This window comes from Dipodomys ordii, unplaced genomic scaffold (genome assembly GCF_000151885.1).
Source record: "Dipodomys ordii isolate 6190 unplaced genomic scaffold, Dord_2.0 Scaffold9, whole genome shotgun sequence".
Classification (NCBI taxonomy): Eukaryota; Metazoa; Chordata; class Mammalia; order Rodentia; family Heteromyidae; genus Dipodomys; species Dipodomys ordii.
This window is the reverse complement of record NW_012267225.1, coordinates 25058403-25074366: the sequence shown is the minus strand read 5'-3', so window position 1 is coordinate 25074366 and position 15964 is coordinate 25058403. Positions and strand designations below refer to the sequence as shown.

Here is a 15964-nt window from a genome sequence, read left to right as displayed (position 1 = left end):
TACTATATATGTTTCTACATCAGAATATTATTCCCCAAAGCAGATGTCACCATATGGACACGTGGGTAAAAGGGAGTTTTCTTTGCTCTTAGGGCCACCCTACTAGAACACAACAGAACACAAACATTTAACTATTGAAGTACAGTAGTAGTTCCAGCTGGAATGTGTTAGGGGACTATCATTGATCCACTTTAGAAATTTAAAAAGCATAAAGTGATGACTCCAAATAATAGTAAAAGCCAATTCTAAATTAGTATTAGCCAATAATTTTCGTATGTATATACCTCATTGTTGATGTCAAAAACTCCTTCCTGGATTTTTTCATAAATTTCTTTTGCTGTATTAATAAATGCCTGAAATATAAAGAACAGAAATCACAAGAGTAAATAAACATTTTATATAAAAGTTCTAGAGTATCATAATGTTCAGCACATAAAAATGTAAAGGCACTCAATAAAAGACAACCACATGATCATTTCAACAGATGCAAAAAAAATCCAACGTTTCATCTCAACCAATTAGGACAGAGGAGAAATTTTCTCAGCTTGATAAACAGCAACAAAGAAAATCACACCTAACATCATACTCTATCGTGAAGACTGAATGCTTTCGTCCTAAGATCAAGTATAGAGCAATGATATATGGAAACTGAGCTCTGTTAGCAGCATTCTTCACAATAGTCAAAATGTAGAAATACATTCATATACCAATAAATGAAAACAAAGATGTAAGCTAATGATAACAAATGGAGTTTTATTCAGCCTTAAAAAGAAAGGAGGTGCTGATTCAGGCTACAAATCTTGACAGCATGCAAAATGAAATAAAACTGAAAAGGCCACATACTCCATGATATGTCTAGAACAGACCAATTCACAGAGATCAGAAGCAGATTACTGGTTACTTGGAGTTAGCAAAAGGAAATGGGACTTCTAATAACTGTGGGGTTTCTTCAGGAGTCATGAAAATGTTCTGAAAGTAAGATTGTAGTGATGGTTTCACAGTTTTGTAAATAAACTAAAGCTCGCTGAATTGTACAGTGTAAACTGGTGAACTTTTATGACGTATTAATTATAATTAGTAAAAGGAAAAAATCATGACCAAGGAGGGGGGATGAATATCACAATGCAAACGCAGTACACATGGAAACTTTGCATGCCACCTAGGTAGCTTATGTACCCTCCATGGTGAGACTAGCTTTTTTGGATGGTAACAAAAAAGAAAGTTACTCTCTTATACCACTGATAAAGACCTAATTCAAATTTAAAGACATAAATAGTACTTACAGAGGAACAAATAATATCTCTCATCTCTTTTACATTGGTTAATATTTGACTATTGAACTTGCTATCAGAGCTTTTGTTTCCTAATTAACAGGACTGATATGTTTTCACCTTTAAAGTCCTTACAGCTCCCTAGAGTAATCAATCTATTGCAGCTCAATTACTGCACCAAGCACACACCAGTCAGTGCAGGAGACTTGAATGACTGCAGCGGGAGCACAGAAACATGAATATGCATAAAGTCTAAGTGGCTGATCGAATCATCACAGAGGGTCATGAGAATCTGCAGCAAAATAATGAGAAGAATTAATCACTGCAGATTCAGAAGGCACTTAGGATGGGAGAACACTTTTCATGTGTATGCAGGCTTTAAAGGGGAAATTGGCTCTCAGCCAACGATGAATTGATTCACATTCTTCAAAACTGAACTTATCCCTATAAATAAGGAAAAAATTTAGCTTTATTTCCAATAACATGTCAATTACTGTGATGGCCTAGAAACCAGGCTAAGTAAATACTGAAGTCAACAGACATAAATCTCCAGACATAAATGTCTCCATAAAATGCTGGAACTCCTTGTAGGAGCACCCACGTGTGCACATTCCACTACAATGTTGACCAGAACTGCAAGGTCCTAGAAATGAGCTACAACTCCATATAAACAAGTACTTCTATATGGCAAGGTCATGATTAAAAGTGCTAATACATGGACATAAATGGTCTTTTATTCTTAACCACTGATGAATCTCTTCAAAAATGGGCACAAAAAGCTACAGTAATAGCCAGGTACCAGTGGCTCATGCCTGAAATCTCAAGAGGCTGAGATTTGAGGATCATGGCTCAAAGCTAGCACAGCAGGATAAGTCTGTGAGACTCTTATTTCTAATTAACCACCAAAGAAGCCAGAACTGGAGCTGTGGTTCAACTGATAAGAGTGCTAACATTGAGCAAAACTGCTTAGGGATAGTGCCCAGCCTCGAATTCAAGCCCCAGAACCAGCAACCGCCCCCACCCCCAGAGCTATGGTATATAAAATTTATCAAAATACTAAATTACCTACATACCACTTAATGCTTTGTTATAAGCACTTTTAAAGGCATAGTTGAGTCAGATGCTGATGGCTCACACCTATAATCCTAGCTACTTAGGAAGCTGGGATCTGAGGATCACTGTTCAAAACCAGCTGGGGCAGGAAAAGTCTGTGAGACTCTTCTATCCAATTAACCACCAGAAAACCAGAAGAGGTGCTGTGGCTCAAAGTGGTAAAGCACAAGCCTTGAGCAAAAGTGCTCAGGCCCTGTGTTTAAGTGCCACAACTAACAATAAATAAATAAATAAAATTTAAAAAGCCAACAAAAAACAAAAACATAGTTCAAGGACTTAAGATGTACTTTACATTTGAAAGACATGAAATGTATTTATTTATTTTTTTTTGGGTATATGTCCTAGGGCTTAACTCAGGGCTTTGGTGCTATCCCTGAGTTTCTGTGCTCAGGGCTAATGCTCTACCATTTTGAGCCACAACATTATTTCCAGCCTTTTGGTAGTTAATTGGAAATAAGAGTGTCATGAACTTTCCTGCCTACGCTGGCTTTGAACTGCGATCCTTGGACCTCGCCCTTCTGGGTAGTTAGGATTATAGGTGTGAGCCACTGGTACCTCGGTTAACAACTGACTACTTTTTAATTATAATTTTTTATTATCTCAATTGAGTATTTTTGGATAATGCTTCCTTTCTACTCTGGAGCTCTAATCCAAAATTAAAATATTCCTTATCCTTCTGAGTATATTATAGAGAATAACTTGTAAATGGATTATCTTGGATTCTTTACCATGAAAAGTATGCAGTTAATATTTATACTTAGGAACTAAATGTAAGAGTACAAAACCGCCAGGCGCTGGTGGCTCACGCCTGTAATCCTAGCTACTCAGGAGGCTGAGATCTGAGGATCGCAGTTCAAAGCCAGCCCGGGCAGGAGAGACCGTGAGACTCCCATCTCCAACAAACCACCAGGAAACCGGAAGTGGCGCTGTAGCTCAAGTGGTAGAGCGCTTGCCTTGAGCTGAAGAGCTGAGGGACAGCGTCCAGGACCAGAGTTCAAGCCCCACGGCCGACAAAAAAACAAAAAACAAAAAAAAAACAAAAAGAGTACAAAACCATCTACCATTGACAAATATGTATATTATGACTATGTTTTTTTAAAGTGTATGACTTTTGACTTGAATTGTTGAGTTCCCAAATAACTGGTTCATAGGAACATGAGCCAAATACTAGTAAGCATTATATTGATTAAATCTAATTTTTCTTTTTTTCTTTCTCTTTTTTTTTTGGTCAGGTGTGGGGCTTGAACTCGGCCTGCTGTCCCTGCGCTCTTCAGCTCAACGTGAGTGCTCTATCGCTTGAGCCACAGTTCCACTTTTGGTTTTCTAGTTGTTTATTGGAGATAAATAGTCTCATGGACTTTCCTGCCCTGGCTGGCTTTGAACCATGATCCTCAGATCTCAGCCTCCTAAGTAGCTAGGATTATAAGCGAGAGCCACTGACACCTGGCTAAATATAATTTCTAGGTAGTGCTGCTGAATGTCACAGTTATCTTCCCACTAATGTTGATAATATTTTGATAATGATGAAAAATTGGTTGAGATATAAAAACAATTTTAAAAATATTTTTCAAGGTGTAGGTGTTTTAATTCATCCTTAAAATTTATTTGGAGGCAGGTCTTCACTGTGTAGCCCAGGGCTGGCTTTGAACCTGAGATCCTCATACCACACTTTCCTGAGCATTGGGGTTACAGAAGTGGATCACCATGCATGGAATAACCACTGAGTTCTTTATGGACATACATAATGTACAAAAATATAAGTATTGCTTGGCAAATATCTGAGGTCCTACTGTTTCTCACAGAATTGAGTGGTTGAGCTGTTTCCTCAAAAATAGTTTATCTGGAGATTGTTAAACATTTTATTTTTGTGCCGGTACTGGGGCTTGACGTCAAGGCCTTGTGTTCTCATTAGTGTTTCTTTCTTATAGCTCCCGGTCTACTACTTTAGACATGTCTTTAGTTTGGTATTTTGCTCTTTTTTTTTTGGGGGGGGGGCCTGGGTTGGCTTCAAATTTAATTAAGTACGTAACAGGCACACTTGGCTTCTATGAAATGCTGGTAATTTCCCTGTTTATGTATACATTTCTTAAGATGTTACTAATGGCAACCAATAGGTAAAACTAATAGGTTTAAGTGTATGACAAAAACTGCTGGAAAACAGATGTCAAATTTTTCATTATAAGCACTGTGAAACACTGGGAAGACCCATGATTAAGTAGGAACAGACTCCTGATCACGTGCAGCAGCTAACCTTCGTAGTCTTCTTGCTTCCTGTGTAGTTAGTGCGCCTCTCAGTGCTAGAAGTCTGCCTGTCTTCATTTTACTACCAGTCCTCCTCCTTTACCACCCTTTGATTAACTGCCATGTTCAGTGCTTTACCTTTGTTTTCTTTATTAGCCATCAATTCTCTTGCTTTTCATCTCTGACAAATGATGTTTGAACCCTTGACAGCAATTACCTGAATGGTACTGATAATACCTAACCTAAGATAAAATTCCTGGGAGTTCTACAGCAAAAATTAAAATTAATATAAGCACAAAACACAGTAAATGGGCTGTGATTCAAACATACACTCTGAATTCACATGCTTCTGTCCATCTTAGGTATCACTGACATTTAGGCCTGGACATTTACTGTTACCACATATTCAGAACTCCTCTAGATGTCATGGAAGATACAAACAAGAGAACACAGTTCCTACTGTTGCTGAACAAAACCACTAGGAGAATCTAAGCATACCAGTTCAGATGTCAGTTCAAGACACAGGAAAAAGACTTTATTAGCTATCAGAGGGAAATAAAAGACCTTCAAAACTGACTGGGATGAGGGGCTGGGAAGGTGGCTCAGTGGTAGAGTGCTTGCCTCGCATACATGAAGCCCTGGGCTCGATTCCTCAGTACCACATAAGTAGAAAAGCCGGAAGTGGTGTTGTGACTCAAGTGGTAGAGAACTAGCCTTGAGCTGAAGAACTGAGGGACAGTGCCCAGGCCGAGTTCAGGCCCCACCACCGACCCCCGCAAAAACCTAAAAAAAAACAAAAACCAACTGACTAAAGGGAACATGGAGCACTCTTTAGGGTTTAACAATTCTTAATCTGAAAAACTGTTTTCAATGGAGTCGTCATACTGCCACCTGGTGGCAAGATTAAGAACAATGGCATCTGTTAGGTAAGACTCCTGGAAGTTCTTGGACAATTTCATTTAATTCTTTCCCTCTCTCTTACCTTCTCCCTCTCCCTCTCTCTCACCTTCTCCCTCTCCTTCCCCCCTCCCTTTTCTCTCTGTCTCTTTCTGTCGTGGTACTGGGTTTGAACTCAGAGACTTGGGCTTGCTAGACAATTACTTAAATATCTTGAACAGTTACTAGAAAGTAAGGTATCTTGCAAAGTGACTTTTCAGTTTTATCAGTGGCTGAAAGCAACAGGTGTCTAAGCGAACAGATATTTATCAAGTAATTACTATGCATTAATCACTATACTAAGTGCCCATAGCTTTAATGATTTCTAAAAATATTAAAATGATGTATATAAATACTAGAAATTAAACATTCTTTCACGAAAACTTATAGCTGTAAAATGAACTGAATGGCTAAGAGTGAAGCCAGTCTTTCCTATTCAAACCTCAGTTTCACCATGGGCTAGCTGTGTCACACAAGCCTACTGCTTCACCTGTCTGTAAAATGAGGGAACTAATGGTACCTGCTCCACAAGGCGGCTGGCTTAGTGTGAAGCACGGAATACTCAGTGTGGGTCAGCTCTCATGAATGTTTTAGGACTATGTCACTGGGGAGCAACAGAAGAGGACATAGGTGCTTAAGTGTCTTACAAACACAGTGGTCTTTATTCAATTCAAATACTTTAATTAAGTAAGCCAAAATATTTAGAGTGAATCAACTACAAATCATGTGCAGCATGAGCCCTAAAGAATAAGATATACTGAGATAAGACCATTATGCAAGGAGGGTAAGCCCTATGAAATATTAAAAAAAAATTAGGGACCTTAAGCAAACACTCCAAATTTTGTGACATTCATATGTTTGGATCTCATAATTATAATATAGCTAATTTTAGTGGAAGAAGACTTGTAATACAAGGTTTTTCAGATTGTATTTCAAGGCAATTCTGCTGGGGCTGCCTTTTGGGATGAGGCAGGGAGTAGGGACAGCTCAGTAAAGAGACCTCTTCCTGGTCCCTTTCATTCTCCACAGAATCTGTAATCTACAGTGGAGTTGTTCTGCTTTTACTTCTTTCATAGTTTCCTTGAATTTCACTGAAAAAGAGTCACTGCTTATCTTGCTGATCCATAATAATACTGTCTTATTTAATACATGGACTGAGTACAAAGAGAATTGACTTGCCTGAGACCACACACAATTGTATCAGAAGCAGGAGTAGAATCTGTTATTCTTCTCACCACATTTATCTTTCTTTTATTAGGACTACTTATCTTTGAATAATACAAGACAAAGGAAATTTTCATATATGTTCAAGTTTAAACTGGACATAAAAAGCATATACTGTCCACATCCTGAACAAACCCTCTAGCTAAGTGGAACACTTAGGAAAGGGAAAAGAGATGGGGGTGGGGCAAGAAGGGAGGAGGTAGGCACAATGAAAATATATGTACATATGTAAATGTCACATTAAATCTATTAATTTGCACAACTATTATGCAGTACTTATAATTTAAAAAGAAAAATACAAGAGCACGAGAGGAGTGACATTGTATAAAAAGAAATGTACTCATAGCTGGATGCTGGTGGCTCACACCTGCTATTCAGAAGATTGAGATATGAGGATCACGGTTCCAAGCCAGCCAGGGCAGAAAAATCCATTATCCTTATCTCCAATAAACTACTCAGAAAAAGATGGATGTGGTGCTGTGGCTCAAGTGGTAGTATGCTAGCCTTGCGCACAAAGGCTCAGGGACTGCACACAGGCCCAGAGTTCAAGCTCCAGGACTGGCAAAACAACAACAACACAAAAATGCACTTATTACCTGACTTATGTGACTGCAACCTCTCTGTACATTACCTTTATGACAACAATAAAAAAGTAAACATTAAAAAAATAAAAATCCTCCTAATTAACTTATTTTAGATTTCTAGCATTATCTTTGTAAGTATTTACAACCCAGTGGTAAAGCATGTATTCATTAGCATGTGTGAGACCCTGGGTTCAAAATCCAGGAAACCTTCTATACCTACCAAAAATATATGTAATCTTAGCAGAAGAACAAGATCTAAAACTACTAGATTAAAAGGGCTTGGGAGCCGGTGGCTCACGCCTGTAATCCTAGCTACTCAGGAGGCTGAGATCTGAGGATCGAGGTTCAAAGCCAGCCCTGGCAGGAAAATCCGTGAAACTCTTGTCTCCAATAAACCACCAGAAAACTGGAAGTGGCGCTGTAGCTCAAGTGGTAGAGCGCTAGCCTTGAGCTGAAGAGCTGAGGGACAGCGCTCAGGCCCAGAGTTCAAGCCCCATGACCACCACCACCACCAACAACAAAAGGGCTTGGGAATACCATAGTACTTAAGGATTTCATGTTGTCCCTGTCAGAGACTACCGAAAGATATGTTCACTTCCTTATTAATCTAGTTCTTCCATTCAGTAATCACTTACCAAGTGCTTGTTTCATACTGGGTATTGAGGATACTCAGGTGTAGGAATATCCCAAACCTAAAGGGTATGGTAGTTTAGGACAGATGCATGTTTGGAACATGGCATGGAAACCTGCATGACCACTACTGAGAAAGTGAAAGCCTGTGTGAGAAGGCCTGAAAGATAACAAGCTCCCACTCATTTTAGGACAACTCAAGTTAGGAAAAACTGCAATTTTAAGCTCAATTCCACTGGAAGCAGGAAACAGGCAAATATGCGAGCTACCATTAGAGGTGGCCCAATAAGGAACTCTGTAAAAAAGCAACCAAGAGACAAAATGGAGGACAGTTTTGAGGATGAATAGTAAGGAAGCAAGGCTGGCAATATGGAGACCAATGAGCACTCTAGAACAATAATTCAGGTAAGAAACAACGATCTAAGAAATTAGGATGGTAGCAAGGATCAAACATGTACTTTCAAGAAATTTATAAGAGTTGGTCAATTACAGGTGAAAAATGGTAAGGTGCTTATTACTCCACTTTTTGTTTAAATGATTGGGATGGAAGGAATTGAGGTAAATTAAGAAAGAAAGAAAAGTTGGTTTTAAAGAAGGAATGAAAAGTTCTAAATAAAATTCTAATGCTTATGACATCTTCATGTAGGATGGTCTTGGCAGTTGGCAATCTATATGTAACTACATGTGTACACTGTGGGTTTATGTGTGAGTTGTTATATACTTATTAGCTGCTCTGGGTTGGGTAGAGAAAATAGATGCAACTTTTGAGAGTTCAGTTTGGGTCACTAATAAAGCTCCCAAGAATGCTGGCCCAAGTAGAGGTTAAGACGCTAAGGCCAGTCAAGCAGTGTCTTTTAAGGGAACACAAAGCCTTCAGCAGTTTACAATTATATTCCAGCTATCTAAAAATACTTGTTCTACCACTTACAACAAAGCCCAAGAAAGATGACTTCTCAATGCATATTAAGTCTGTAGACATCCAAGTCCTGGGAAAGAACACAAGTATAAGCAAGGGATGTTGAAATGAGCCTTCTTCTACTTAGTAACATCTTATTAAGTCATATGTTTCCCCTTAGACATCACCTATGCTGTCAGTTAAGTAGCCTGACAGTTCAAGGATTGGCAAGATGTATTTTCATTACATCTTGGCTTTATCTTCAGTACTTTAGTAAGTAAGCCAGCAATTTCTATACCTGATTTCCAATAGCTTGAGATATTTTAATTAAGTTTACTTTTGGGATCACAAACAACTTTCTACACTGGACTTCAAAGGCATGTTTTTTTTTTAATTTTTAAGCAATACATTAAAAACAAAAATTATGTTTGTGGGTTACCTTGTGAAATTTTAATACGTTTATATTGTTTAAAATTTATTAAATCAGGTTGAATCTACCATTTATCTTTTTTTTTTTTTTCCAACAGGGGCTATGAAGTCTAGGTTGGTCACAGCTCCAGAACTTCCTGCCTTTGCCCCTGTGTGCTTGGATGCACCAACATACTTTATTATTTATTTATGGTAAACACATTAAAATTAACTCTACTTTTATGAAGTATATACTATATTATCATCTACATTATTCTATTCTTCAACTGTACACCAAACCTCCTGTTATTCAAGTAGAACCTTTCCTTCTCCAGTATTCTCCCTAGTGTCTGGCAAACAGACCTTTCTCAACTTCATTTCTATGAAATCAGATCTTTTAGATTCTATATGAGTGAAATGATGCGGTATTTGTCTTTTTGTGCCTGGTTTATTTCATATAACATAACAATCATCAATTTCACTTATGTTATTGCAAATGATAGAATTTCTCTCTTTGTAATGGTCTAATAGCATTTCATTGTGCATATGTACCATGTTTTCTTTATCCATTCATCAGTTGGTAAGCACTTAGTCTGTTTTATTTTAAACTTGGCTATTGTGCATAATGAGACAATAAATGTGAAAATGCAGATGTCTTGCTGACATACTGAATTCATTTATTTTGGCTATGTGCCCAGTAGTGTGATTGTTAGATTACATGGTAGTTCTACTTTAGTTTTCCGAGGAACCTCCATAATAGCATTTCTATATATAGCAGAAGTGTTTCCTTGTCTTCACATCCTTACCAGAACTTGCTACAAGATAACCAAAGATTTCAGTGCACTGGAGAAGGCATGCTTTCCCAAATCTTCGTGAATTTTGATATAGTTTTTGGTATTGTCGGGGGATGCAGTTTGTGGTAGAGCACTTGACTGGCATGACGTGGGCAAGACCCTGGGTTTAACCCCTACTGCACATGTGTGCTCATTAGCACATCCCTGCATATAAAAGAGCCAGGTGTGATAGTGAAGGCCTACAATCTCAATACTTGGAAGGCATGAGGATTTTGAGTTCTAGGGCAAACTGAGCCACCAAGTGGGACCTGTGTCAGAAGTTTTATTTTTTAAATGTTTTGGTATTTTTATGATTTCATGCGAATTTCTAATCTTTTAGGTAAAATTCCCGAATACAGGAGAAGATCCCAGGAGAAGATCAAATGTCTGAAAGGTTGAGAGCCAGGTACTGGTGGTTCACATCTGTAATCTTAGCTACTCAGGAGCCAGCCCAGGCAGTAAAGTCCATGAGATTCTTGATTGTTACCTTCAATTAGTGCCCCCCCCCCCAAAGAGCCAGAAGTAGAACTGTGGCTCAAGTGGTACAGCACTATAGCCTTGAGCAAAAATGCTCACAGTCAATGCCAAGGCCCTGAGTTCAATCCCCAGGACCAGCAAAGACAAAACACCCCCCCCCACACACACACAGAGTATCAGAATTACACTGTTGATCAAATGTCCCATTTAATCATTATTTATACCAATTTGTACTAATTGTTTATATTAAGACTTCTGAGGTCTTCAAAGTGAATATAAAACTGAATGTAAATTAACTTAGAGGGAAAATGCACAAAGAAGACCAAAGGCAGAATTTCAGAAGGAAATATATAATTCTAGGCTATTTTTAGTATATTAAAATAGGTGGCATGAGGCTTGTGGCAAGGGTGTTTGTGCAAGCCTTCCATAACCTTTGCTAATCATCTCCCACAGCTTGAAGATCATCTGTTCAAAGGAGGAGCCAATATACTTACCTAAATTTTCTCAAATCTCCTGTTTTAGAATGCTGAAAACAAAGATAATGTTGCAATAGACTTCCTTCCACTTGTAGGGCCAAATCATTACCCAACTAGAAACTGAAGAGAAGCAAACAAACAACAAAGCTGGGAACTGATGGCTCATGTTTCACTTTTTTTGTTGTTGTTGTTAGTCCTGATACTTGAACTCAGGGCATGGGCACTGTCCTTGAGCTTCTTTTGCTCAAGGCTAGCACTCTACCACTTGAACTACAGCACCACTTCCAATATTTTCTGCTTATGTGGTATGAGGAATCGAACCCAGGGCTTTATCCATGCTAAGCAAGCATTCTACCACTAAGCCACATTCCCAGCTCTCATGTTTCAGTCCTAGCTACTTAGGAGGCTGAGATCTAAGGACTACAGTTCAAAGCTAGCCTGGATAGAAAGGACTATGAGACTCTCATCTCCAATTAGTTAGCAAAAGCTAGACATATAGGTATGGCTTAAGTGCTAAGGTGCCAGCCTTGAGAGGAAAAGCCAAGTGAGAATGCTAGGCCTTGAGTTCAAAGCCCCAGTATTGGTATAAATCAAACAAGCAACCTAACAACAAAACACCTGACCATGAAAACTTCTGTTATCCAGTATGTGAGAGGTGCTGCCCTCAATGTTTGAGATGTAGAGACAAAGAAAAGCTGTCTTTTCAAAGGAACGATTCTACCAATTCAGACTGTATATGACATGTACGGTGGCTGGCAGCAGAGGTGAAATACAGAAAAGGTTTCACAGAAAGCCACTCCAGAGCAGGTTCAGACTTGACCAAATCCTTGAAGATCAGGCAGGAAAAAAAGGCCATTTCAAGAGCAGAGAACAGTTTGTATAGGTGGGGTAAAGCACTACACAGCTTATCAATTCTTAGTTTACTATGCAGAGCACATTGTAGGAGGCTGGCAATCAAAGGGCCTGATCAGCCAACACAAAGTGTCTGATGCTGAAGCTGTGGGCAAGAATTTAAATAACACCGGACAGTGACATTCAATTTTAATTTTTGAAAAAACTAATAGCCAACAGTGTAGACAGGAAGTCCAACTGGGAAGCAATTCTAATAGCGGACAACTGGGAAAGATATTTAACAGGTAGAAACAATAAGGTTAAAAGTGATGCAAATTGAATAAATCAATGTAAAGGGATAAGGAAAAGGGAACATACAGGATACCAACTTGTAGACTAGATTAAAACAGAGCTCTGGGTTCAGTTTGGATATGTTAAACTAGATAGGTCTGAAGAATATTCATAGAGCTTGCTGTGTGGCAGCTGTCTGCATGGAACTGAACATATAGTCTAAAAGGGTATCTACTTGGTCATAATGCATGACTTTTTTTTTTGGTGGGGGGGTGGTCATGGGGCTTGAACTCTGGGCCTGGGTGCTGTCCTTGAGCTCTTCAGTTCAAGGCAAGCACTCTACTACTTGAGCCACAGCCACACTTCCTAGTGATTAATTGGAGATAAGAGTCTCACAGACTTTCCTGCCTGGGCTGACTCTGAACCGTGATTCTCAGATCTCAGCCTGAGTAGCTGGGATTACAGGTGTGAGCCACTGGTACCTGGCTAATGTATGCTTTTTAAAATGTTGCTGGATTCTGTTGGATAGTATTTTATTTTTATTTATTTATTTTTGGATAATATTTTATTGAGGAGCTTTATATCTGTGTTCATCATTGAGACTGGTCTGTAGTTCTCTCTCTCTCCTTTTTTTTTGTTGGATCCTTACCTGGTTTTGGGATGAGTGTGACACTGGCTTCAAATAATGAGTTTGGGATTGCTCCCTCTGTTTCTATTTCACAGAAGAGCTTGAGGAATATGGGTATTTGTTCCTCTTTAAAGTCTTATAGAATCCCACAGATGCAAGGCTGGTTTAACATATGCAAATCAATACCAACAGAGCCAAGGTCAAGAACAACATGATCATTTCAATGATGCAGAAAAAGCCTTCGACAAAATACACCATCCATTCATGTTAAAAGCTCTGGAGAAATCGGGAATATAAGGAACATTCTTTAAAACAATAAAAGCCATATATGACACACTATCAGTCAATATCATATTAAATGAGGACATACTAAAACCATTTCCCCTAAAATCAGGAACAAGGCAAGGATGCCCACTCTCTCCACTTTTCTTCAATATAGTTCTGGAATCCTTAGCCAGAGCAATAAGGCAAGAAAAGGACATTATAGGGATACACACAAAGAAAGATCATGCAGATGACATGATCTTATACCTGAATGATCCAAAAAATTCCACTCTCAAATTCTTAGAACTAATAAACCACTTCATCCAAGTAGCAGGATACAAAAGTAACTCTCAAAAACCTGTAGCCTTTCTGTATGCCAACGATGTACAATCAGAAAGGGAAACGACGAAAACAACCTAACCAAAGATATAAAGGATTTCAGTGTAAAAAGTATTTAGTGAAAACTATAAAAAAAACTAAAGAAAGAAATTAAAGAGGACATCAGTAAATGGAAAGACCTTCCATGTTCATAGATAGGTAGAATCAATATTGCAAAAATGGCCATACTGCCAAAAAATGATACACAAAATCAACACAATACCCCTCAAAATCCCAATGACATTCTTTACTGAAATAGAGAAGACAATCCAAAAATTCATATGGAACAACAAAAGACCTAGAACAGCCAAAGCAATGCACGAAAAGCAACGCAGGTGGTATCACAACACCAGATTTCAAGCTCTATTATAGAGCCATAATAACAAAAAACAGCTTGGTATTGGTACAAAAATAGACCTGAAGATCAATGGAGCAGACTAGGAGACCCAGAAATAAAACCACATACTTACAGTCAGCTGATAGTTGACAAAGGAGCTAAAGAAATACAGTGGGAAAACATAGCCTCTTCAACTATTACTGCTGGGAAATCTGGGCAGCCATTTGCAGAAAACAAAGTGGATTCCAGTCTGTCACCATACAGTAACTCAAAATGGATTAAAGTCCCCAACATCAGTCCTGAAATTCTGAAACTAGTGCAAGACAAGAGTAGGAGCAACACTAGAACTTACAGGCACAGGCAGGAACTACCTGAACAGAATCCCAGGGTCACAACAGATTGGAGAGAGACTTGACAAATGAGACCACATAAAAATAAAAAGTTTCAGGGCTGGAAAGGTGGCTCAGTGGTAGAGCGCTTGCCTTGCATGCCTGAGGTCCTGGGTTTGATTCCTCAGCACCACATAAGCAAAAAGAAAAAAGCCAGAAGTGGCGCTGTGGCTCAAGTGGTAGAGTGCTAGCCTTGAGCTGAAGAGCTGAGGGACAGCGCCCAGGCCCAGAGTTCAGGCCCCATGACCGGACCCAAAAAAATAAAATAAAAAGTTTCTGCACAGCTAAAGATATAGCTACTAAACCAGAAAGATAGCCAATCAGTTAGGAAAAGATATTTACCAGAAATACATCAGAAAAAGGCCTAATATTCATTAAATACCATTATACACAGGGAGCTCAAGAAACTAATCCCTCCCAAATCTAATAAACCAATTACTAAATGGGCAAGGGAGCTAAAGAGAGACTTCTCAGAAGAGGTAAAAATGGCAAACATATGAGGAAATGTTCATCATCATTGCCGTAAAGTAAATGCAAATAAAAACAACCCTGAGATACCACCTCACCCCAGTCAGAATGGCCAATAGACTAAATTTGGACAACCAATGCTGGCAGGGATGCAGAGAAAGAGGAACTCTACTGCACTGCTGGTGGGAATGTAAACTAATACAACCACTCTGGAAAGTAGTGCGGAGGTTCCTCAAAAAACTAAACATAGATCCTCATAAAGCCAAATGTACAACACTGACTCATCATAAATGTGGTGCTGCTATTCGACAAACCAGTTTTAGCAGGGATAGCAGCATTCTTACAGCTGTTTGTGATGATGCCAGTATTTGGCGTTGGGATTGACTTCGATAAAATATTTTTTCCTAAGCAAAATAGAGTATGTCTGTGTAAAATAGAATTAATGTATCTTGTTAGTAAGGGCACATAGAGCATTTAGACTTGTTTTCAGCATTCAATCAGGCTGAGCTGAATGTAGTGATGTTTACATTGTTTACATTCTTTGTACTGTCTTCCTGCTCAGATTCTACTGCTTTTAATAAAAATTTATTTTTGTAAAAAAAAAAAAAAACTAAACATAGACATACCCTATGACCCAGCCATACCATGTCTAGGCATCTACCCTGAGCAACAGAAACCAGGATATGACAAGGGTACCTGTTCACTGCTGCACTGTTCACAATAGCCAGATGCTCACTACAGATGAATGGATTAAAAAAATGCACTTATGTACAATGGAATTTTACAAAGCCATTAGATAAAATTAAGGCTTTCTCAGGGAAATGGATGGAACTAGAACAAATCATTTTGAGTGAGATAAACCAAGATCAGAGAAACAAAAGGTGCATATTCTCCCTGATATGAGGATATAAGATCTCAAATGCAATGAGATATGACAAAGTAAACAGGACTCAAGATACCCATACACAGTGAGACCAAAAGAGGATAGTCTTAGGAGAAAAGCATCCAAATGTAATGTATCTCCTCATATGTATATAAAATAATATACAAACTGAAAAGGACTGCAAAGACAGGGAAACAAAGGACTTTCTTAATTTGTTATTGTTTTTAGATGACTGTATTCTTTATCTTATAAATGGTGTGTACATGTTCACATCTGAGGGAAGGTGGGTAGAGAGCACAGAATCAGTGGAAAGTGAGGGAAAAGTACAGCAGAGGGGCCCATCAGCTGCACTGGACACTGATGAAAGTGAACTACGCAACCTAAGCGTAATGATGGGAGGAAGGGAA

At 38.6% G+C, this 15964-nt stretch overlaps 1 protein-coding gene across 1 annotated transcript in view; it reads right to left on the bottom strand.

Moving 5' to 3' along the window:
• Positions 1 to 15964, bottom strand: part of Rab2a (RAB2A, member RAS oncogene family) — a 79984-nt gene that overhangs the window by 3345 nt on the left and 60675 nt on the right. Inside the window, exon 7 of the mRNA XM_013009363.1 lies at positions 285 to 353. Within this exon, the coding sequence (XP_012864817.1) occupies positions 285 to 353 (69 nt within the window). The remainder of the gene's footprint in view (positions 1 to 284; positions 354 to 15964) is intronic.